Below are 26,557 nucleotides of genomic sequence, written 5' to 3' on the forward strand. Positions count from 1 at the left end.
TAAATACTGGCTGTTTTCTCATGTAGCACACAAATACTTGATAGTTTTATTTTTACACTGAAATGTAAAGTTGAAAGAGAGGATACCTTCCGGCAACTATAAATCCGTCCCCACATTTTAAAATTACCCCCCCCCCCTCCAATGCAACATGGTTTTGCCCAGGTGCAAAGTTACTCCTTTTTTTAAGCTTTGCTCTCTTTAATGACTCAGGCCTGATGTATTTAGTCAAAGGCTGACAGCATGCTGATGATTGTAGTCCAACAACAGCTGGCAATCTGCAAACAGCTGTGTTTGGTATATGAACGCGTATTTCACAGTTTATTATAAAGAGTTTATTTTTCCTTTCAAAAGACGTTGTGCAGCTTTGTGTTAATTTGGTGATTTAAAAAAAATAAAAAAAACACAACAAAAAAAACATCTTTTATTTACTACTCTGCAAATTTCTGGCTAATGATCCATTATTAACTTTCATGAACCAGAGAAGAAACACAGAATGATGAGTCAAATGTCAGGGAGTTGCACAGTGATAATAAACTAATAAGCTCATCCATCTATGTTTGGGTGATTTTTCTTTATAAAGCAGAGTAGGCTGAGATAATAAAACATTAACACTGAGGGCACTATTACAGCTCTGTGCCGTGCAAGATGTTCAAAGATGCAAAACGTGAAGGGGGGGGGAACAGGAAAATCTGCTCGGAGCCACTTTAAAAAGGTAGCTCTTTAATGCCAAATTTTGATAATTACAGTGATTAAACCATCAGGGAGAGCAAATGCTGTGGTAATTATTGCATATTGAGGTCATTGTTTGTTAAATAATTGTATAATTAAGTTTAGAATGAAAATCAACACATTTACTAACCTTGAAACATAAATTGGTTAATTGGATAGCTCAGCTTGTGCTTTCCCCTTAATGGAACCTGCCTGCTAGTCAGACAATCCTAAGGTCTGTTGGATACACCTTGCAGGACAAAGGGCTTATTCAATGGAAGTGGATTATGCTGCAAAGTTGTATTCAATAGAGAAAAAAAGGCAGAATTGTAAATGAAGCTTGTTACAAATCTCGACTTCCAGCATTTTGTAGACCAAAAACCCCTGTACCTTCCCCAAGATTTGGGAAGGGGTTACAAGCCCCTGGAAATCCTGCAGTTTGCTTGAGGAAGTTCCCTCTTCTATAACTCAGAGATGACAATCTGTGAGTCTTGAAACCAGGGTGATTTGTGCGATGAGCAGTGCGCTACAGTAAAATCGTTGTGTCCCAAAAGCTATGGGATTGGTTTGTAAGCTGTAACTAAATGCAACTTAGCACCTTTTGACCAGTATAAATACTTGTGATCACAATACAATAGAGAGAGCATTCTAAGGACGGGTATACGATATAGAGATTGATGTGAGCGAGTTCTCTGTCAGCGCTGCAGAATTATTGGCACTATACAAATAGCTGCTGCTGCTGATGATGATAGAGAGCATTCTAGGGACCACTATAAAATACAGAGAGCATTCTAGGGACCAGTATAGAATACAAAGAGCATTCTAAGGACCAGTACATAACACAGAGAGCATTGTAGTAACCACTATATAATACAGAGGGTATACTAGGGACGGTATACAATATAGAGATTGATGGGAGTGAGTTCTCTGTACAGTGCTGCAGAATTAGTGGCGCTATATAAATAGCTGCTGCTGATGATGATGATAGAGAGCATTCTAGGGACCAGTATACAATACAGACAGCATTCTAGGGTCCAGTATACAATACAGAGAGCATTCTAAGGACTGGTATACAATAGAGAGAGTATTATAGTGACCACTTTACAATGCAGAGAGCATTCTAAGGACCTGTATGCAATACAGAGAGCATTCTAAGGACCAGTATACAATGCAGAGAGCATTCTAGGGACCAATATACAATACAGAGAGCATTCTAGAGACCGGTTTACAATCCATAGAGGATTCTAGGCACTCAAGAGTATTGTAGGGACCAGTATACAACCACTGTAGTGAATGCTATACAGATCTTGCCACAAGATTCTCCCCCATTTCAAGACTCCTATGTTGGCTCTAAGTATTAACTATGGTGAGGAATGAATCTTCAACGTGTCTTCTTCATCGTGTAGTCAGGGTTTTCTGTCCTACACCGACCATACCACACAGAATGAATTTACAGTGGTCGTCCCAGTTCTATTCATTCCTGAGGAACGCAAATGTAAAAATACAGAGCAGAATGTCAATGCAAAAACCGAACTGAAACATTGTATCGCTGGAACTTTTCACCCAAGGAACAAAATGTGATGAAACAACTGGCACCTGCCGCTCATCTTTTTTTGCTGCCCTAGGACCAAGTGGACGAGTACGACTTTCCTTCCTCTTACCTTTCTACCTGTATAAAGAGAGATAATTAAGGATGACGCACCTGAGCCCAGAGCAGAAGCTTAAACTGACTGCCGACCCGGGATATCCCTTCACCTCTCCATGATAGTAGCAGCGGTCCTAGTGCACAGAAAGAAAGAGATGTCAGCGCTCATCAACTTGAGTTTCAGTTTAGATACTATGGGGGGTATTCAATTAAGACAGCAGATCGTGGTTACATGCGGCTGCACTCTTCCCGTTAGCGCATTTTCCCTTCACGCGCACCCCATACAGTTGCGCACCCAATGTGAGCAGTCATACGTAACCGCGATCTGCCGATTTTATGGAATACCCACTACAATTTTTATGATTGTTTGGTGATATGAGAAGGATGGATCACAGAAATATATTACTGTATATTATTATCAGTCCCAGAATAATGCATATACAGAAAGTAATCTGTAAAACTAAGCGCACAAGTATTAAATAAAGGGTTAAAAATGGGAATTAGAAACAGCAAAAAAAGCAAACTCTGACTTTTGGTAAAGTTTGCACCACATTAGCACAATTACAATTGAATTATTACAAGGGTTTCCTGTACCTCTGTTTAACCACATTAGACACCAGCACATACAGTCTATAAATGCTGCTTATGGTGTGACAGGTGTAGATAAATGACATTGACTGCTATCCTCTGTATGTGAAGAGATTACACAAAACATGTTATAACTGGGAACACATAAGATGTGTCAGTGTTTAACACAGCAGGGATGAGCTAGTTTATACATAAATACACACACGGGGCCTGATTCAGAGTGGAATACAAGCGAAACTAGCAAAAAGACGACACGCTGCCCGTATAATGTATACAGGAGGCAGATCCGCCACTGCTGCGTTAATTCCGCCAATCTCATTCGGGCCATTGTAAGTGACGACATTCCGACTCGCCGCGTTCTCTCCAGTTGCAATCTATAGCTGACGGATATCAGAATTTTTGTCTATCTTTAATTCCAACTATTGTTGGCCTTATTATATTCACTAAAACGTACCGCACTCTTCACTCTCTGCATTATAGAATAGGAAATACCTCCAAAATTTCCCACAGCAGGACACAGCCCTCATATAGAGACCGTTGTAATTCCTACACTGTTCACCTGATTTGGATGTAAATTCCCTCAAATTAAAGCTGAAAGTCTGCAGTTAAACCACATCTTGTTTGTTTCATTTCAGATCCATTGTAGTGGTGTATAGAGCCCAAAATATGAGAATTGTGTCAATGTCCCAATATTTATGGACCTGACTGTACATTATTATTAACCTCTATAACATTAATTTCCAGTCAATATCTGTCAAGTGACAAGAACACTGCTATCCCTGTTTCTGTGTGAGCAATGACACTGAGCAATGGCACTGGAGACTGGAGAGTGACAAGAACACTGCTATCCCTGTTTCTGTGTGAGCAATGACACTGAGCAATGGCACTGGAGACTGGAGAGTGACAAGAACACTACCACCCCTGTTTCTGTGTTAGAAATGGCGCTGGATCTCCTGGGGAGGGAGGTACTTATGGAATCCAAAACCAGCGAGATCCGACAATGTAACAATGACGTTTTGCCTCAATTCAGATCAGAGGATGCGTGAAAGTACCGAGCCGGCTCACGAGCCTACTCGGATCCCCTAAGTTCAGGTGGGCTCGGTTTTCAGAAAACCGAGCTTGAGCATCTCTACTAATTATCAGCAAACCCTTTGAACCAATATCCCAGAGTAAATGAGGACATTGAAGCTCAATGGAGGTTGGATATTTCAGCAAAACAATAATCAAAAACATACCTGAAAATCAACCATGAAGTACTTACAGGAACAAAATATTAAGATTTTTGCAATGACATTCACAGTACCCAGTCTTAAATATTATTTAAAATCTGATGGGAGATTCAGTGTGTAGAAGAAGATCTAAGAATATTTCTGAGCTGTGACAGGAAGACTTTTAGCTGGTACATACTTAGAACCTGTGATTTTGGTCAAATAATGTGTTTTTCGAAGTACTGACAGACAGGGTGTCTGAAATTTTGCACATGTCATATTCACTAGTTTAATTTTTTAATCTGTTAAATTCATTAAATAAATATTAATGTTTCACTAAAATGTGCAGATATACATTATGTCATGTTTAGGCATAGATTGTGTTTTTTAATTTTTACTTACAGATTAAGTGAAACATGCAAGTTGACCAAAGGTGCTGTCATTGATCAGGCCTAATCGGGATACTTAGGAAAACAATATATACATGTGGGGGTAAATGTATTAAGCTGAGAGTTTTTTGAGGGGTTTGAAAAACCAATCAGATTCTAGCTATCATTTCTCTAGTACATTCTACAAACTGCTAGCTACAATCTGATTGGTTGCTATAGGCAATATCTCCACTTTTCAAACCCACCGGAAAACTCTCAGCTTGATACATTTACCACGTGGTCATGATCACTCCCAAAAATATGAGTTGTTTATATAAAATGTTTTTGTAACCTTTATTAGACAGGTAACATAATCATGTTTCCTCTGTATATGTGGATAATCATACCCTGTTTAGTGGGTCTGTTTCACCCTGTTTCAGTGATGTCACAGAGAAAGTAGGGTTGTGCTAAGTGGCTGTTTAATAGTAATCAAATGATTTTAGAAATTGTCAGATCTTGGGCCTCAGTATTCTACTGATGACTTATCTATACCTTCTAGCCTGCCCCCAGCAGCAGAATTATGTCAATGTGCTATGACCCTTTCTGACATTATTCTGCTTTTACTTTTTTTTTTCCATTTTCTGTATATCTACTTGTTATCACCATTTTTAGTCCACAAGCATTGTGACTTTTTGTCACACTAGAATCCATTTATCATCATCCCTGCCCCATTGGGGCTTACAGTCTAAATCCCCTAACACACACACACACACACACACACACACACACACACACACACACACACAGACAGAGAGAGAGAGACAGAAAGAGACTAAGGGCAATTTTAATAGCAGCCAATTAACCTACTAGTATGTTTTTGGAGTGTGGGAGGAAACCGGAGCACCCAGAGGAAACCCACGCAAACACGGGGAGAACATACAAACTCCAAACAGCTAAGGTCATGGGCGGGAATCGAACTCATGACCCCAGTGCTGTGAGGCAGAAGTGCTAACACCTAAACCACCATGCTGCCCATTTATTACATTTCTTTCATAAAGAATTCACATGTCAGGTAGGTTTGGATTCTATAATGTTACATTTATCCAAGGAATTGTTTGATTTACTTATTTTTTATTCAATTACGTTGTGATTGCAATATGAGATAAGTCAGGGAATAACTGATGACTTTCTGAGAGTGTCTGCTCTTGAAGTAAATGTTAGTGATGGCAGAACACCTGTGTTTGAGATATAATTTAGGGCAGTGTTGGCTAACCTGTGACACTCCAGGTTTTGTAAAACTACAAGTCCCAGCATACCCTTCCAGCAATAAGTTGCTATATATTGGCAAAGCATGCTGGGACTTGTAGTTTCACAACACCTGGGGTAAATGTATCAATTTCCGGTTTTGTCAACTCGCGGGAGTTCGGTGAGATGACAGCTTAAATTTAAAGCAGGGCTGCCTTGTAAAGGGAAGTTTCCCTTTACAAGTGTCATAGGTTAGCCAACACAGATTTAGGGGGATTTTAGCCATTTTTAGACAGACAAGGTGACTTTGTTTTGATTAACCCTTTCACGCATGCCTAGGTGGGTCTTGCTGTACAAGATGCCCAAACTTTTGCATAGAACTGCATATGTTATAATTTAATATAGATACATGCTCGCGGGTAGTACAAGTTTAAAATACGTATGCTGAGATAAACTATATATAATATAAAGAGGTTTGCTGGGAGGCCATACAAATCCAATACTGATTTGATATGACAACAGCCAGTACCGATAGAACTGGTCCTAAGAGGGATTTTTCAATTGCACACAGCTACAAATGCACAGGGTCACTAGCAGTCTATTCAGGAATTAAAAGCAAATCTGTTGTAGTTTATCCCAATTGTTTATCCTTGCCGCTGCAATCATGAAACTTTGATAAATGTACGCCAGCGTTCACTGTTTGTATTAAAGTCATTGGAGGCCATTTTTCTGCTGCAGGTAATGGTTTCTGTTCTGACAGCAATATGATCCTGTATCCACACATAGAAATTCCTGTTCCATTCAACATTTCCACAACGTAGTCTCTAGCTAGCTAGCGCAGTGCACTACTTCAAAGACAAAGGCTTCAATTCCTTCCTGGACCCACAAAAAAAATGCAATAACTTATCACACATATTTTTTAGCGAAATCACTCATTTCAGTGCACGACCTGAACTCGTTATCTGATGAACGCTTTTAATGAGACTATGCTAGGAAGATATTAAGTGTTGTTGAACCCCCTCCTCATTTCCTGGTCAAGAACATGATGCCATAAAACTTGGCGGAATCCGTTACACAGCATCCAGAAGAAATTTCATCTGCAAATACTTGAATTAAAGCTGTTTAAACAAAGACTGTAACACTATACATTCATACACATACTGCACTATAAGAGTGGCCAACAGAGGACAAAATAGCACAAGTTCCATAGCAGCCATACATCAGCATAGGTATATCTGGGATAATGTATTTTCATAGGGCTTAGTAAATAACTAGTATCCACAACAGTTCTTGTACTATTAACTATATGCTACTTTTAGGTTGTGTTTTAATAAATACTATTTGTGTCTAAGTTATTCAGTACAAAGAACTGCATGTTTGCATTTTTAATTTGCCAAAATACGCTCTGTCATGGCTACTCATCTAAGTGCCAAGAAACCAGATCTATGTCAAACTTGGCAATGGATGTGGTCATACTGAATGAATCCAGGCATCCAGTTTTCACACCGAAAGACTTGGGGCTAGATTTGCTAAACTGCGGGTTTGAAAGAGTGAAGATGTTGCCTATAGCAACCAATCAGATTCTAGCTGTCATTTTGTAGAATGAACTAAATACATGATAACTTGAATCTGATTGGTTGCTATAGGCAACATCTTCACTCTTTCAAACCCGTAGTTTAGTAAATATACCCCTTGATCTTTTGGAGCCCAATTAGTACAGATGGCTGATGACTGTGTACAGTAGTGGAAGTTCCTTGTACTCAAGGGCGGACCTAGACTTTATTTTTAGGGGGGGTCGATTTAGCATGGTCACTTCATGCTGATTGGCTGGTCCTGCATAGCCTCGCCCCTGGTCCCATTTGGCCCCACCCCTTCCACCATTGTTATCTGCGACTTGCCTGCAATTTACAGGTATATTTGTGCTGCTAGGGGGAAGGGGGGGGGGGGGGGGGGTGATTGCTCCGATTTCCCCCTCCCCTGGATATTCGCCACTGCTGGTACTCCCAGTCAATTCAGATTAGACATGTGCATCTATTTGTGGGTCCTCATGGGCAGCAATTTGGTTACAGTAAGGTCTAAAACTGTATCTTAGTGTAAACTCCCACATTTTAGCAGATTAAATGAAAACATTCTAAATAAGGTTCAGCACTTGGTATTATCAAGCCATCACTCTACATTGAAGCATCTATTGGATAATCTAATTATACTAATCAGACCAAGTCTAAAATTTCTGTGCAGGACTATTTAAAATGCACCTATTGACTACATATAGAGGAGGAAGCTATTTTGTGATCTGAAAAAAAGATTTACTAAAACTTCTAAACAGGAAAAGTAGAAGTGTTGCCCATAGCAATTAATCAGACTACTATATAGTAGTACTATATAGTACTATATATATATAATATATATAGTACTATATAAAGGACTGCTGGAATCTGACTGGTTGCCATTGGTAACGGAAACAGCAAATCACTATCAGACCAATGAAAAGGAGCCAATCAAAATTCAACTGTTACAGTCACATGACCATAACATTTTACAAGTCGTCTTATACATCAACGGGTCATCACAGGTGAAATACTGCTTTAATACGGTTTTTCTTAACTGATATCCATTTGAAACTTTTTTTATTTTTTAACTAAGTGGAATTGAAAGTCCACTGCGCAAACACCAGCCGGCAGACTGATCTGGCTTCGCTGTAAGTCAACCTTTACTGCTGCAGGCTAGTATCGCCCGGGAAGCTGTGTTTCACTCAGCTGTCCAACTATATTTTTGTTGCTAAAAAGTTTTGGGGTTTTTTTTAAGTAAAAAAAAAAAAAAAAGAGAAAAAAAAAAAGGCAGCCTTATCACTGCAATTAGGGAACTGATGGTAAATAGGCCATTTATGTACCTTACACACGGGTGTTGAAATGCTGCATTTTTAACTGCAGCGCATGTAAAAATAAAACCCATTCTATTCTATGTGTCCATACACAAGGGAGTTGTGGCACTCTTTTGGATACTGCTTGCTCCATTCATATCACTACATTCAAGAAATGTCACTGCACTTCAAAATTCCATTCATCACCATGGGAGCACATTGTATACATACCCACTAGAGGTTAACCGCAGTTGTGCCAGCATTTTAATCCTCCCCCAATTAATTCCATGAGTTTGTGTATATACCATACTTGCCTACTCTTCCGGAATTTCCGGGAGGCTCCCGAATTTTGGGGAGTCCTCCCGTACTCCCGGAAGAGTAGGCAAACCTCCCGGACCCTGTAAAATGCCGAAATTCACAGTATTGAATAGCGGGGGGACTTAATTGTGTCATTAAGCCCCACCCCCCTCTATTCAGTACCTTGAATTTCTGTATTTTATGGTAGAGGTGGGGCTATAGTGACATGATGACGTCATCACGCCCCCTCCTACCCTCTGTCACATGATCTGTAAGGAGGCAAGTATGATATATACAGAAACTTATTAGAAATCAATGGTGCGTAGCGGTATTGTTATTGCATTTTTCACAAATCAATAAAGATTCAAATAGTCTTTAGCGATGTGGGATCAGAGCAGGGACTCCTCTTCACTGCCAACCAATCACAAGCTGCCATTGTGGGAAACTGCTTGTGATTGGCTAATGAAAAAGGGAAGTTTTCCCTGATTTGATAATTTAGTGGTAGGCACTGCTAGCATTTAGTCACGCTGCTTTTTCTCCCTCTAACCTCCCCCCATTGGTCTACGATAGTTCAAGACAAGATAAAAAAAAAAACCTTTGTTTTCCATTTGAACAGTGTATCAATAACAATGAAAAATAAGGGGAATTGTAAACTGCGGGTTTGAAAAAGTGGGGATGTTGCATAGCAACCATTTAGAATCTAGCTATCATTTTGTAGAATGTACCAAATAAATGACAGCTAGAATCTGATTGGTTGCTATAGGCAACATCTCCACTTTTCCAAACCGGCAGTTTAGTAAATCTAGCCCTATACCTGTATAACGGGACCACTAGGGTGGCAAATTTGCCACTCCAGAATTCCTAATATTCTTCATATTGTAAAATATTCTTCCAGCCCCCCGGGGTGCCAGAAAGAGCCCCAGCACTTTTAGTGTTATACTTAAAAAAAAATGCAAGAAACCACAAGCCCCTCAAATGCAACATTAACAAATGCATACCGCTCTGCACCGTAAATGCACTCATAGCAAATGGTACAGCGATAACAATGATACATGAATATGTACTGATGGCAACCAAGAACACAACACCACCCACACTTCCAAAAGTCTATTCATTCAAATAATGGCTGTGGTCATTTACTAAGTTAACAGAATAAAGCATATACAAACTGCTTGCAAAAACTGTCCTTATAAATGGCTTTTTATCCCATTAAAATAAATTGCAAAGGCAGTATGATATAAATTCTTTTAATATACTTTATTACAATTGCGATTGTAAATCATCTTATTAACGCTTTTTTTTTTCACTCAAAATATCTCGGAAGGGGTCATTCAAATTGTTGTAAAATACTTTATTCTAATAACTAGTCTAAAATATCTGTCTTATAAATACCTCTTTTTCTTTGTTTAAATAAATCCTGCCGTAGGGGTGCTTTCCATTTAGTTTATTATACTTTATGGTTTTAATATACTTTTCTGTCTTATAAGAGCCTATTTCTCACTCAAATAGTTCAGTAGTTATGGTGGAGATTATTCTAAGGTAATTATACCAACAGCACCTGCAAATTGGTTTATAAAATGTCTTGTTTTCAATCAAAAGCTGGCATGTTGCAAATTATTTTAAAGTAATCAATATATCGGCAGAGGAGCATGGGAAGGCTAGCAAATTTTAGCCCTGGGGGGCCTGAATCGACTTAGCAGCCAATTAAGAACAGCCCATCCTGCCCCTGCAGAGGAGGAACCCAACTGAAAATAAACACTTGTGGAGTTCTTAATTTAGTTATAGAAGTCATGACTCTAACTTTGAAAGATACACTCAAATGCAACAGTGAGGTCTATCTAACAAGGAGTCAAAAGCCTTCTCTCCGCCGAAAACATATTTAACATAGTCCTGTGCCTTTGGTAGCTTTCGATGCGGGCCAATGGCAAAGCTTCCCTGTGCTTTAAAGTCTATTTACCTTGGACAGCGTTGGTACAAGTGCCGCCACTATTATTATTATTATTATTAATTTTTATTTATAAGGCGCCACTAGGTGTCCGCGGCGCCGTACAGAGACAAACGAAATAACAATACGAGGAGACGGCACAGAACAGTAAACAATAATCACAGTAACTCAGTGAGCTCAAGGCACAGCTAGAGGGGCGGGGGAAGGTATCTTCCAATCGCTATTGTCATCTCAGGATGGAGATAGCAGGAGAGAATACATAAGAAAATACATTTATTTAAATAAAACTTCTCTTTGAATCTTAATGCTCCGATTCAATTACTTTTTTAAAACTAATTTTGTGCGAGCCGGCAAGATGGCACACTTATGTACAGATGGACTAAAGACTGTACGGTGATAGTCCTCTTACCGCAGTCAGCCAGTATCTCCAAGGAGCTGAGTATCGTTTGGACGCCCCAGCAATATTTAAAGGGTTAATAGTGGGGAGAGAAGATGCTCTACCGCAGCAGTAGAACTCGCCTGTAATAAACAGACCCCAGTGATTTTTTTACAAATTCCCTTTCTCAGTTACAGTCAGTGGCTGATGTGCGTTTGTGTTGAGGCATTTGAAGAATGGACTAAAAACCGTAAATGTATTTCCCCCCCCCCCCCCCAACTTCAAAATGAAATTCTTTTACCTGGTCACATCCAAGTTTATACAGCTCTTTGGAAAAAGATCAAACATTTCCAGTAAGTATGAAGAGCAGAACATATTTCGTGCAATCACCAAAAATTAGGTTTAATATTAAATACGGTGTGACAGATCAAATTTCTGGAGCAATCGGCTCCATGGCCGGCTAATGCAAACCTGTCTCAGGCTCTAAGTTGAGCTGTCATTACATTTGGTAACTTCATCTACAGCTCACCGTGGAAACATGCCAAATGAATTTCGGCTGTTAGTAAAAAAAAAAGTAAAAAGTAATGAAAAAGTTCAGCATTTTCCAAGGAAGTAGAAAATTGGGGTTTGTAAGCTTTACAGGCAACTTGGGTCATATATTACAATTTAGAAGATGAAGTGGTAGTGGAAGCTATAATAGTGTGCTTGTAGGTCCCTAGAGCCCGAATGATGAACAACGAAACAATCCTGTTATGATTAAACAACATTTCATCAGCAGATACTTTCCAGAAGAAGTCTTAACAATTGTGCAACTTAGACTGACTGAGATCTCCTGGCATGACTTCTCTCCATCACGTTCCCCCAAGGACGTAACTACCATAGGTGCAGGGGGGTGCAGCTAATTTGAGGCCCACGGATAAACGTGGGTTTTTACACCATTGAGCGGTACGTGGGGGCTTTACAAAATCATGCTATGGGGACCACAAATGTCTAGTTACGTCCCTACACGCCCTTTTTTTTATTTATTTGAAGTAATATTGTTTTATTATATTTTTGTACAGTGTAACTAAAGGGAAGGAACAGAACAGTGAAGGAGGTAAAGTGGAATTGATAGAACAACACATAAGAGAAAATCAGTCTTAAATGAAACCAAATCCTATAATATACTATTATTATTTATCAAAGCAAGTAAAATAAAGGTTCTGAGTTATGGAGTATTGGTAAGATGGATCTTATGGGGTCAGGGGAGGAAAGGATACCTGAGGTTGTTAGTATAGGGATGAGAGGGGCAGGCGGGGAGGGAGAGGATACGAATAAGAGGGCAAGTATTCAGGCTGCTGTTGTATTAATAGTTTCGGAATGGAGGACCTTATGGATTGAACCTGATTGGTATTCGGAAATAAAACGTTGCACTGGTAAGTGCTCCAGGAAGTCCTGTTATAGTAGTAGTTGTTTCCTGATTGGAGACTGCTAGTCAGCTGGGCGATCTGCTTTTCTTCCTCACATTGTAATCAGCTCCTTCGGTCTGACCAGTCGTGACGTATGGAAGGTGGATAGCACTGATTGGTGTTTGCTGCTGAGTGCACTGCATCTTGGGAAGATGGAGGATGGGGGAATGGCTTATTTTGTCCGGCTTTCGGGAGGTTGGGAGTTATGTAAAGGTCAATAATAATAATAATAATAATAATAAAAATAATAATGAAATTTAGACAGTACAACATACATGATGCTACCATCCATTTCCTAGATAACTTAAACTTGTATTTTACTTTCAGCTGCTAGTTTTTATTTAATTCTGTTTTATCCCGAGAACAGTTTAGATGAGGAGAGAAAAGTTGATATAAAACGGTGATGAATCCCTTTGTTCAGGGAGTAGTAATGAAAATAGTTTAAAGCCCATTTATGGTCATTTTTTGATGCCAGGAGAGCTTCAAGAAATGTTATTATTAGCAATATGAAAGAAAATAGTTTTTTTGTTTCAGTCTTATTTTGACGATTTCTGCAACTGTGTACAGCAAGAACGTGGAAATCCACATTATTTCATACCCTTTATCATCAAGCAGCATTGTCTATTTCTCCTGCCCTTGGGTATGACACATAGCTGCTCTCTGGGTATGAATGTATTGAATGCAGAGAGCAGAGAAAAACTGTGTCAGATCACAGAGCAAGAGGTCAACTCAGCCTGATGATACAAGTACAAGGCTTAAATGTACAAGAGGAAATGGAAAAGATAAAAGTTGCAAGAGGAAATATACAAACAAATTAAGTCGCATGTAGGTGGAAAACATTTACCCAAAACAAAACAACATTAAAACGGTAACAATAAATCAAAAGGTTTTACCAGCAACTTAAATTCAGATTTCAAAAATAATACAATACAAAAGCATTTAGATAATATTATCCTAACACCACAACAGTTTTGGTTTTCAGTAGATACATTAATCCTGATTAAGTCCAGATCTGTGAAATTTTTATATGCTTTGGAAGTCGGAGAGACGTTTTTTTAAGAGCTTATTACAATACATCTCTCATTCACATACTGCATAATTTATGGTTCTAAAGTGTTTGTGCTCAAAACAAGTTATAAATCTATGGGTTGTTATTTCGAACCAGGGGTTTTGATTAAAAAGGGTTTGCCTAAGATTACATAAACTTATTTGCCATGAAAAAAAAAAGAAAGAAACTAAACTAGAACGTCTATTAAAACAAAGGCAACACTGACCATATATAATATCATCTTCTTTATCAATAGAAATTAAGGTTAGTTGAAGGTTGTTTGCATCAGTTGCTTGTGTAATCGCATGTTGAACTAGGTGCCTAACTGCTGTGCTTTCCTGTGGGGCATCTTTTTGGCAGGATTTCCATCTTCAAGAGAAATATCCCCTCCCCCCTCCCAAAAACAATGAAGACTGTTGTTAACATGAAATTAAATACATCAATACTGTCTAATGTTTATGGATATTGTTTTTTTTCTATTGCTATTGTTTATTTTTGCTATTGTTTTGTTTACTTTTATTTTCATCATTTAGCTTTCCCGTAATCCCTTACAGCACTTGTAGGGCCTGAGTCATTAAGGAAAGTAATTCGGGACAAACCATGTTACAATGCAAGGGGTGCATATCAGATTATTATTTTGCACATAAGCTAAAAACTGGCTGTTTTTTCATGTAGCACACAAGTACTTGATAGCTTTATTTTTACACTGAAATTTAAAGTTGATCTAGGACATGCCCTACCCCAACTATAAATGTGTCCCCACATTTTAAATTTACCCCCCCCCCTCTCCAATGCAACATGGTTTTGCCAAGGTGCAAAGTTACTCCTTTTTTAGGCTTTGCTCTCCATAATGACTCAGGCCCGTAGTGTTTTGAAATACATATAATGCAGGAGAGATTGTAATAATAGCATATGCATTGTGAAAGCTACAATTCCTGGAAGGCTCAGTAGGTCTCCGCTGCTTAACCTCGCTCACTGGGGAGGGGCATTGACACCCAATGGTGACTATTTAAAACAGATGAACGAGTAGTCAATTAGGACAGGGGGTTGGGATGTAGCAGGAACACAAGTTTATTATGAAAAGGGCACAAGAGAAGATTGTTACAGATTGACATCCCCCTCCTCCACTCCAAGGAAACCCCCCAGGCTGAAGTTACTAATGAACTCTTCTGGGTCAAATGCAGGGGTCACTTCTCCCTGGTCATTCTCCTGGACCTCTCTACGGCCTTCAATGCTGTGGGCCACCCTCTCCTGCTGCAGAACCTTCTTTCTCTCGGCATCTCTGGCATTGTCCTCACCTCTTACCTTGCCAACCACTCATTCTCTGTTTCCAGTCCTGACTCATCCTCACCCCCTCCACCCTCGCCGTTGGAGTCCCTCAGGGCTCTGTTCTCGGCCTTCTTCTTTTCTCACTACACACTACCTCCCTGAGCAATCTCATCTCTTCCTTTGGTCTCCAGTACCACGTTTACGTTGACAACTCTATATCTCTTCTCCTGACCTTCACCTCCCCCCCTCCTCACTTCAGTTTCTGACTGCCTGTCCGCCATCTCATCTTGGATGCCAACACGTTTTCTCAAAATCAATATTGTAAATTAGAATTCATAGTTTTCCCTTCCTCAAATCTTAACCCCATCTTGATCTCTACATCAATGTTAATAACACCACCATCTCTCTTGTTCCCCAACTCCACTACCTGGGTGTCACCCTCGACTCCTCACTCTCTTTTGCCTACACATTCAATCTCTTCTTACTTCCAACTACGGAACACCTGCCTGCATCTGGCCCTTCCTTTCTCAGGATGCTGCCAAAATGATTATCCCCACTCTCATCATTTCCAGTCTTGATTACTGTAACCTTCTCTTCACCGGCCTCCCCTACTCCCACCTCTCCCCCCTTTGCTATATACTCAAAACTTGGTTTTACTCGTTTTGCTCTGTACTGTTGTACCCTGTATGGTCTACTGTATGTATTTTTTACTGTGCTCCGGAAACCTTGTGGCGCCATATAAATAAATGATAAAAATAATAATAATAATCGACTTGTTTGTCATGGACTACAACTCCTAGGCACCCTCTCTTCCTCACTCGGGACTCAAATGCCCTTTCAAAGACAATGTGCTCTGTGTGCAATGGTGCTACTATTGATTCCTGTTGGGAGCAGTTGGAATTATTTCTCAATATATGATGTTAGAATGTTGTCAACAGTTGTGTTAACACTATTTGTATTCGTTGTTCTTAAATGAAGCCAGATGGGTTGTGAGTAAATCTGGTGTGTAGAATACAGGTATGGAAGCTGCATACCCCCATAACCCCCCCTCTCAAACAGGAAGCCCTGCTCAGCTGGATGTCCGTCTGAGCTGAAAAAGCATGTAAGAGGTTAATTCTGGGATCTTCCCTTAATCAAGCAATGCCACTCATCCTTATTTATCTAAGCGGGATCCCATTGTTCTCGGCAAGGGACAGGTAGACATCCTGGTGCCAACTCATAAAAGGGTTCTAGGGGAGTGTGAGCCAGGAAGGTATTAGCTTCTTTGTGATCAGCGGGCAGTTTAGGGAACCCAGATATCTAAGCCCAATACATGGTGATATCATAGATTTGGGGAATTTAGCCCCCTATAAGAGAGGTGTCTGAGAGACCCTGGTGTGTTCTTGTGCTACTGCTGACGCTATACACCAGTACACAGGCACTGCATCACCTGATTTTGCCAGGTTAAACTATTCTGTGTTATTGGTGTTGACTCTATTGGGAGACCCGGCATCCCTGTCACCTGAATGGGCCTGCTGGAGTAAGGAGACTTTCATACACTGAGGGGGAGAGGGTCTATTTTAAATATTAGTCACTCATCTCACTGTTATTTAATTATTGCTGCAATTTCCTATATGATCGTATTACACGGTACTAGACTTTGTAATAAAGATACTGCTTCATGTTTCCTATATGCCTGTGTGATCCAAGAACCTAAAAGGACCAGGGTAATCCCTTAAACTCCGTCTTTAATATCCTGGTTCCTGACAATGTTTATATTAAGAGCAGATTTTTATTTTTGGGTGGAATCATTCTTTAAACCAGTTCTACAATCTCATCTGTTATGTGAAAGAGGATGAAACTTTGCTGCTTGTACTGGGCGCTAAAACAAGTCCCCTATGATGATGGAAATGCTCTGCGCCGATCATATAATTTAAAAAAGTAGTATCTATAAATAGGTTGTATATGCATCGCTGCAAACAAACCTCCCACTTAATTATTAATTAATTAGCATTTCCAGAAGTCCTGTCGAAAGTATTTGGCCATATAGAGGTGTATAAAATCAAGCACCTAGCCATGCAGTCTCCATTTGCAAACATTTGTGATAGAAGATGGTTGGTTCTGAAGAGCTCAGTGACTACGAGCATGGTACTGTGATAGGATGCCACCTTTGCAATAAGACGGTTCGTGAAATTTCATCCCTGCTGGATATTCCACGGTCAGCTGTAAGTGATCTTATTAGAAAGTGGAAGCATTTAGGAACATCAGCAACTCAGCCACGAAGCAGAAGACCACATAAAATCACAGAGTGGGGTCAACAACGCTCAGGCCCATGGTGCGTAAAAGCCGCCAACGTTCTGCTGATTCCATAGCTGAAGAGTTCTGCACTTCCACAAAAACTGTGCGGCGGGAGCTTAATGGAATGGGTTTCGATGGCCGAGCACCTGCATGCAAGCCTCACATCAAAATCATTGAAAGGCTCCAAAGTGTCTGGTGTTTTGCCTTCTGCTTTGCAATGATTGTCCCCCTGTGATGTTCCTTATGAAAAAAGCCATAAGACTACCAGAGTAAATAACCAAAATATCATGAAATTCCATACTTCTGTTGTTTAACATGAAAAACCCATGACTTTTACAATAAGGGTAACCTCTGCCTTCCCACTACAAAAAGCAGTGGTCTGCAGAATGTTTTGCCTCCTGTCCTCAGATGGGCAGGTGGTTTTGCATTTTTTGACTTTTATGATCCAAACAAGCTTCATGTGTCATTGGTGTTCCAAACTTTAGATTTAAAATGAATGAGGCAGTATATATGGTTTCCACAGAGCTTTGTCCGGCTTCCTGACCACTATCTATTCGATGCACAAATTATGCTTGCTGAAATTATGCCGTATCATTTTTCAGTTCATAGAGCACCCTGTATGGACAGAATACTTAGTGATCTGAATTTCACCCTCTGAGTGTCACTGGCCCTATCAGAGAGGCATATTGTGCTACAACCAAGCGCGATTCATCGACTATGTTACGAGCCGCGGCGGTGCCCAGCTGCCGCGACTCACTCACCTGCGTCCCGGCCGTCGCTATGACGACCGGGACGTCACTTCCGGCCGTGACCCGGCCGTTGCCAAAGCAACGGTCGGACGCCTTCTATTCAGCGCCACGTCCTAGCAATGAAGGAAAGCCGGGCGCGTGCGCACATCAGCCCCACTAGCCTGCGGGCTAATTAATGTATGAAATCAATTATGCAGGGGGCTGTGTATTGTCAGAGCCAGGCTCTGATTGGCTGCTGACTGTATTTAAGGCAATGAGGTCTGCTGCTTCATTGCCAGTTATAGCTTCTGTTCCCAGTCTGCTGACCTGCTCTGTGCCTTGTTCCTGCCTATTGTACTTTCTGCTGATTACCCGTGTATGACCCTTTGCCTGGATTTGGACTTTGCTTGTGTATCTCTTGACCCTGACCTCTGGCCTGTTTACCGATCTTCCTGTCTGCTCGTGACACTTGACCTCGGCTTGTTAATTGGAATTGCTATCTGCTGCCGGCCCTTGACCTCTGCTTGGACTTCACTCCGTTTGCCTGGGTTCTCCCCAGCCGGTACACATTTCACGACCCTCTGTCAGTCTGCAGCCCAGACTGTCCCCACCATCAGGGGCTCCAGTGAACACCTGATTGGCAGAGTAGACTCCGGGTTGTGTTGTGCCGGCTGGAGGGGTTCCTAACTCTCTATAAACTTTCTCCCGTTCAGTTTGACATTTCCCCACCTTGGTTGATCTTAATGTAAATAAAGAAAAATATTGATATAAGCGTGGAACAGAGATAAAGCTATCACCCCTAGTCACAGGCTTACTGTGCCAAGTGTCAAATCCGGCTCTATGAATTTCAGAGGCTCAATTTAGGGATGATTTTCTGGGGAGCAATGCACGCTTGACAAACCTTACAAATATGCCCAAAAGACTATTCAAATTCAGGCTAATTATTTATGACATTAAAAGGTGCCTTCATTATAAGACTTTCGGTTTAACTGCACACGATCATGGGCCAAATGTGACCCTTGGGCTGTATTATTTAAGATTATGATACATCTATTTATAGCTTATTTGTGTCCACATGGTTTTATCTTGACAAGCTCTACACGTGCGGAGAGCTTGTTCCATTGCCAATGCTTTTTCCATCCCTACTTTTAAGCACCACATGTCAGTCAAATCTAAATAAACTCAGGCAAACAACAACAAACCGTTCAACATGTTTAATCTGCTCTGTAAATGAAATAAAATATGCATGATTGAGCCATGTCTGGTAACACACAGCTGTCGTGCATGTGGCTCTATATTTATATTTTCATTTCAGGAAAATGACTAAATAGACACTGGCCACCCTCGAGTAAAGACAAAGAAATTACTTCTAAACGACTGAAACGTCTCAAGCCCATAAGACCAGTTATTAGTTACAATGCACATTGGGGATCATGGAAGAGAGAACTGGATTGTAGAGCAGGATTTCTCATCATTTATGATTCATCTCCTCTGCGTAAGCTGGAAATCTATTTGGCTTTACTGCGTCCTCACGCTGCATTCTTTCTTCCTCTACGCCTGCAACAATATATCTCATGCTCTTCATAAATAATAGATTAAGATATAGATTTGGAGAGAAAATGACTCTGATTATCATCCACACAGACAGCGAGACATGAATAGATTTTAGTTGTTGAAAGGAACTCTCATAAATGCATTACAGGAAAATTCTTTTACATCTAATTTCTAGATTAAGCGTTCATCCCTTTCTCTACTATTCATGACTGAAAGAAAGGGGGCTGCTTGTTGGGAAGTCCTCCACCAGACTAGTGAAGCTTCGGGTGGTCCTCCTGTCAGCTACACAAAATGCCTGCCTTGTATCCCCATTAAAAAAAAAAAACCCAAAAAAACCTGCTTCTTTTGATGCCTGGAAGGAAGGACTATCAAATTTTCCGGTCTTAGCTTTATTTACAATCAATGTAACGCTAGCAAAGAAAGCTATTTTGGGTAAATAGATCTCATCAGTATCTCCAACTGTTTGCGGAAATCTTATCGGAGCCACTAGATATTTTGTTTTTTGATAAGCGCTCTACAGTCTCCGACTTAGAGAAAGGTGTTAAAAGTTTCTATACTAAATGGGGCATACACTGTACATCTAAACTTTAGATGGCCAAACTCAAACACAAACTCAAATCGTGAAGGTGTTTGAAGAAACCAAATGGTTTCTCTTGAGACAGTTACAGTGATGTGTGACGGACTGTAACCTTACCATCTTTGCGGTATAATTTGTGCTCCTGTATTCCACAGCCTCCTCTCCCCTCTCTCTTCCACTCTCCCTCCCCCCCACCTGTTCTTCTTCTGTTGTGGTAACATTACAACATATGCTAACTCCTATGCAAATGTATGGTAACAGGTCAATTGGAATTTTTGGTTCCCCCCCTTCCCCTCGGAGGGGGGGGGGAGGAGAGAACTCCCTGTAGGCCCTGGAGAGAACCAGGGCCCACAGCTTGCTAGTTCTTTTCTTCCCTCCCCCTATCCACTGCCCTTTTCTCGTATCCCTACCCTTTCAAAATGTTAAAATGTAACACGTACAATCCACTGTTTACCTTTATACCAATGTATGTCATTATGTGTTTATTGTTATTTCTGCGCAATAAATAGAAGAATAAACCCAAAAAAATAAAACAAACACAACAATGCCAATGGGTGTCTAAAGGCTGCAGCATGTGATTGGATGGGAGACAATCACATGACACATTTTGCAGCTCACTTCCAATCACAAGCCCCCGTTGGTCAGTGATTCCTAGCCAATTAGCATTCAAATACATGTGATTTACAACCCCTTATGAATATGAATGAATCCCACAGAGAAAATCGGTGGCAGTGTGGATACAGGTGATTTTAAGGTTCTGTGAAGTATGTTTTATCTGTTTCAAAGTGACAGGATGCCTTTAAGAAACTGATGATTTTTACAATTTATGCTATCACTTTAGAAATAATGTTTGTCCTTTATTTCCCTTAAAATGTAATTTTTTTTTTCCAGCACAAAGGCACACAGGTGTCAGAATTTAATGACATTTCAACTTGCTCTCCACCCACCCCAATCAGACTGCAGATTTAATTGAACTAATTTATTTTAACGTGGTTTGCTTCTTTATGGTTTGCAGAGCGGGCTGACAGATCTCAGGCCTCCCTTAGGTCCACAAGTTATTTGATCTGTTAGTTCCGCTTAATGATGATATATCTGTTGAGAACAAGCCATGGTTCGTCATCATGGATTGGGAATAAAGAAGCCCTCACTAATTAGCACTTCAATGATTTTTTTTTTCCTTTGTTTTTTTTTTGCACGGTTGGTTGTTCTAGGCCAAGATGTCTTCAAATGGCCCATAATGGTTCTTAGGAGATAAAATTTTACGCCGAGAGTAAAGAGTTTATTTCGCGGGTCTCCCCTAATTGAATTCTTGGCAAGGAAAGCTTAGAAAGCTATTCCTGGGTGAATCTATGTGGCTATCCATGTGCTTATCGGAATCCATGAAGTGTGTATATGAAGGAGACAGCTCATTATCCAGTTTACTAGGCATGTATCTCCCAGTAGGAGGTTGGATGCTATTTAACACATTAAGTATCATTTTAAGAAGAACATAAAGTGGTCTAGTCACCATGACTTCACGTGTTTCTCATAAAATAGTAAATAATCCATATACTCAATGTCTCCAGACTGCAAAAGAAATACTTACTGTTTAATTAATTTGCCTGTTTACCCATCCTCCTCTATCTATTCCGTTGCCAATTCTAAGGCCTATGATAGTTTATTACAGGATTAATATAGTTTTACATAAAACCTGAAATTACAGTTATCAACTTTCTGATGTTGCCTAAAACAGTAACTTTCTTTTATTTGCATTAGAAAATTGAGGTTTAGTTGAATCGTTTTTTTCCAGATTTGTACTGGTTTCGCAGGTAGTAATTTATTTGTATTGAGGTCCTCTTGTAGATTTCTAAGCTTCTACAATTTGATGAAACATGAGACTCAGAGCCTCACTTCGATACTGGACAGTCAGTTTCCATTGTTACAAGTGTAGCAATGCTTTTGCTGACAACTAGTACTGGAACAGACAGTGGTTTCAACGCAACGCCCAAAAGTTCTTTGCTATGCTATGTGATTATATGTATAAAATGGCCGCTAGACAACATTTGTATTAAACAATGCTTCTCTAAGCTGCAGCTCTTACTACCAGGATCTGCAACCTGTACCAACTAAAATAATACCAAGCCAAACAGGAGAGCGCTAAGCATAGATTCAAAATTGCCGGTATTTATTAAAACAGATTAATAAAATTATAAAACATTTATTGCATATACTCGTTGTCACGGGCACTAGGAGTCTTTGCCCAGGATATCACCAGATGTAGTCTTACCAGAGTAGTGTATGCACACAGTGGTCTTCTGGTAGCAGGGTGACTAGCGGAACAGGAGAATCAGCAGATGGTGAGAGGATGCTCGAGGAAAGTCTATGACTAGCAGTAACAGGTTATGAGTAAAACAATATGAACACGAGGATCTTGATGGACGTGAAGACGTGAGGAAAGTCAGTGGTCTGCGTACAGCAAGTTGTACCACTGCTTGTAATGATGGGACAGGTTCCAGGTGCAAGTAGGTAACGGGGAAGTCAGTGGTCTGCGTATAGCAAGTTGTGCCACTGCTTATAGTGAGGAAACTTGTAACTGGTGCCAATAGGAAACAGGGAGTCAGTGGTCTGCGTTCAGCAAGTTGTACCACTGCATATATAGGTGAGGATAGGCACTAGGGTAGATGCGTGGAGCATCAAAGGTAACACGGAGAGCACAAGGAACTTGATTCCAATGGTATATATAATACAATAGCAAATGACTAGCGCTGCTTGGAGATACAAAGTCACTACTGAGATCCAGGACATATGAGACAAAGTCAATAGCATCTATAACTTCGTGAGATAGAGGACTCCATAGATGAACAGAACATGAACAGTCCAAGCGGATATGCAATAAACTGGTAAAGTCAATAAAAGATAAGCATACCGCGATTCAGTTGAGCAGGCTGTCACGAGAGAAACACAAGGATAGCTGAGCGGCTGAACGCTGACACGAGTAGAGACCACAGGAGAGTGGTAGCGGTAATCCGTGTCTGTGAAGCACACAGACAGAGAACATAACACGAGTGGAGCAATGATGATTCTTGCGGAGGTCAGCAGGAATAGTAGACACAATGAAACACAGGAGAGTTGAAGCGGTCTGGAAACCGGCAGTGCAGTAGCGAGGAATCAGCTGGGACAGAAGACACGATGAAACACAGGAGAGTTGAAGTAGTCTGGAAACCGGTAATGCAGTTACGAGGAATCAGCTGGAGCTGAAGACACGAGGAAACACAGGAACACCTTCAGAGACTCACAGGGAATGAGACTCCAAGATCAGGCGACGAGGTATTGACCACAGGTGCTTTAAATAGGGAGTGTTGCCTGATCAGCCAATTAACTAAAAGCAACAGGTCTGAAGAGTTCATAGAGGCTGCGCATGCGCAGACCATCAGGATGGCGGGCGGCCACGGTTCCTAACAACGGGAGAAGAGGCACTCACAGTCAGGTGAGTGACACTCGTTGAGTCAAGTCCACATATATCTTAGAATTAAACAATTTGTGAACCATAAAGGTTTCAAAAACTTTATAAATCACAGTTTTGAAATTGAAATGATGTAAATCCCGAGTTGGGTTCATTCACACACAGCCTTGATTAGATTGGTATTCCAGCCTAGGAGTGTCCCATATTTGTGGTGAATATACATGATGTTTCCTCTGGATGGTGGCATCTGATTTGTAGGACTATGATATATAACATTTGGATATCAAGACTGTGATTTATACAGTTTCTGAGACCTGTATAGTACACCTTGGCTACTGGTGTGATCTAGAAGGTCCACATGTGGCCCTGAGAACTGACATTGTGACCTGAGGACCAGTAGTACAGATGGAGTCATCTTTGTAAAGTTATGCTGGGTACACACTACAGGATTTTCAGCTGATTGTCAGGCCAATCACCCAATAAACAACCGTTCAGCCCAATACCGCATTAGTGTGTACGCTCCAACGATGAATGATTATCATTCCAAAGCACATTGAATCGTTTCATTTAATTTATAAACTAAAAAGCTTGTTCAACGCAGGAACGATGTCGCTCCAAATCTGCAGCGTGTATGTACTCATAATCAGGATCTCCATAGAGTTTACAGAGTCATGGGGGTATATTTACTAAACTGCGGGTTTGAGAAAGGGGAGATCTTTTCAGGCTATGGTTATGGCAGATGAAGAGCACAGATCTGACGGTAAATCTTGTAAACCATGTGTGTTGTATACACATGAATCTGAGTGCTGATCGGGACTTTTTCAGTCGTTGGTAAAATCATTGTAGAGAACACATCAGGAGAATATTTCTGTAGTGTGTACCCAGCCTTAGTGAGCCATGCTACTTCCAATGATGCAATCCATTTCGTCACGCCTACAATAGCTAAATCATTCCACCTGGCTCAAAGAACATCTCTCCTTTGCATTCACATCAGGAACGTACAGACAAAGAGGTCAATAGGAATTGTTGTGAGGAAGTCAGAGTCTGCACCCAGTGGGAAATGTAATGTCCACAAGTTGCAACCATGGATATTTGGGTAGATGTTCTAAAAGTATAATTTATTTGCATATTAGCATAATTCCCAGGAGAGATACTTGCAATCATAAAATGCTGGAGTAATTGGCTGCTGTAAAATGACTTAGAGACGTCATTGGAGGACATGAGTGAAGTGTACCAGTATTTATTCACAAGTCATTATTGGATTAACAGTATAATTGATAATGATAATAGAGTTATGAAGAAACAGCTGTCTGCACATACAAATAATCATTATTAAATTGATATTTTGATGACAGGCCCATCAAGGTCACTGACATTAAAATACGATACTCCAGGGCTGACATATAGACCGGAGAATTTTTAGGTTTGAGGTATGGGAGTACCCACATAATCCTCCCACCCTCCCTCCCCCCCCTCCCCCACCAGCACCTCTCTTAACTTTATACACAAGGTCTAGTGCATTTGTTTCACCGGTTATGTCTAACTGACCTTGACTTTAAAGCTCAGTATCTGCATACAACAAAGAAGGCCACAGTAATGTTTATTACGCAGTATATTGTTATTTGTAATAGAGAGATGTCCTTGGTACATGTTCATAGCAAATCCCCTTAAAACACCTACAATACAACAATTTCTATCCTCTGCTTTAATGTGTAAATTAACAATTATTTTTACACTCTTTAATAGACCACTATGTTTAAACAAAACACAATGGGCCATTACAGCTATTTAAAAAAAAAAAAAAAAAAAAAGAGTATATTACCTCAAATGTACTGTATCTATAATAGTTGTTGTAATTATTTTTTCAGATATATTTACAAGGTCTACAATACATTAGTACATGTTTTACTTTGGCAGAAGTTAGCGCTCATCTGTGTTTTATATATTCAAGTGAAAAAATACTTCCGCCCATATTTCATTTGCAAAACCCATCTTCCCTTTGGCAGACTAGCTAAAATAACAGGTTGTTCTTGACAATTATAATAATACCACAATGACAATGTTGTAAAACATGTAACCGTCTCTCCTGAATAAAACAGGGCCATCAATTTCCAGTGCACATTAATTACTGGCGTATGAGGCATGTTGGTGGTTTAGATTAAAAAAAGGAACATCTAGCGCTGAAAACAATTAGACAGGGTAAGTAATGCATGACAGACTGATAGGAAATACACCGGTTTTTAAAACTGTTTACGGGAATAAAGCAACACAACCTGCAGTATTGTTTAATCGGAAATCCCTTGCTCAAGTCCACCAGTACAATCTGATTTGTTCAGTGATCAGAAAAGGTTATCCCCTCATTCATGTAATTACAAGTCAGCAGCCCTAGTATCTATTGTCTATTTAATTTAGGTTGTATTAACTCACCAGTCAGGGCACTGTAAACTCTAAAATTGCCCATACACACTGTGATTTTGAGGGTCAATGAATGCAATTACCTACATCTATGGTCAATCCCATATGGGGTCTATCAGAAGTTGATTGCGGACAGATTGTAAATCCAATCAGCTGATTTGACCACCTATGCGGCCATTATCTGACTGCGCTAATGGTGCTCGGTCATCATCATCATCAACAGATGCAACTATTCTGCCGGAGTGATAAATGTCCCCCCCTTTTGTTCACCTTAATCAACATCTGAAAGATTCCTATTGTGATTGACAGTCTTCTTATGTAAATAGAAGCTGCGATTTGTGTCAAGTTAGGCTAGGTACACACTTTAGGTTTTTCACCTGATTAACGGGCCAATCACACGATAACCGAATGTTCGACCCGATACCGTATTAGTGTGTACACTCCAACAATCATGTTTTATCTTCCAAAGCCCAATGTATCATTTTATTTTATTAATGGACTAAAAATCTCTAATCGATGGAACAATGTTGTTCCAATTCTGCAGTGTGTATAATCTGCA

At 40.2% G+C, this 26,557-nt stretch overlaps 1 protein-coding gene across 6 annotated transcripts in view; it reads right to left on the minus strand.

Moving 5' to 3' along the window:
* The window catches only part of ADAM12 (ADAM metallopeptidase domain 12), a 399,327-nt gene that overhangs the window by 171,595 nt on the left and 201,175 nt on the right, over positions 1–26,557 (minus strand). For all 6 annotated transcript variants that reach the window (XM_075215979.1, XM_075215980.1, XM_075215982.1 and 3 more), the window contains one exon: positions 2,411–2,487. In XM_075215979.1, the coding sequence (XP_075072080.1) occupies positions 2,411–2,487 (77 nt within the window). The remainder of the gene's footprint in view (positions 1–2,410; positions 2,488–26,557) is intronic.

Source organism: Mixophyes fleayi, chromosome 6 (genome assembly GCF_038048845.1).
Source record: "Mixophyes fleayi isolate aMixFle1 chromosome 6, aMixFle1.hap1, whole genome shotgun sequence".
Lineage (NCBI taxonomy): Eukaryota > Metazoa > Chordata > Amphibia > Anura > Limnodynastidae > Mixophyes > Mixophyes fleayi.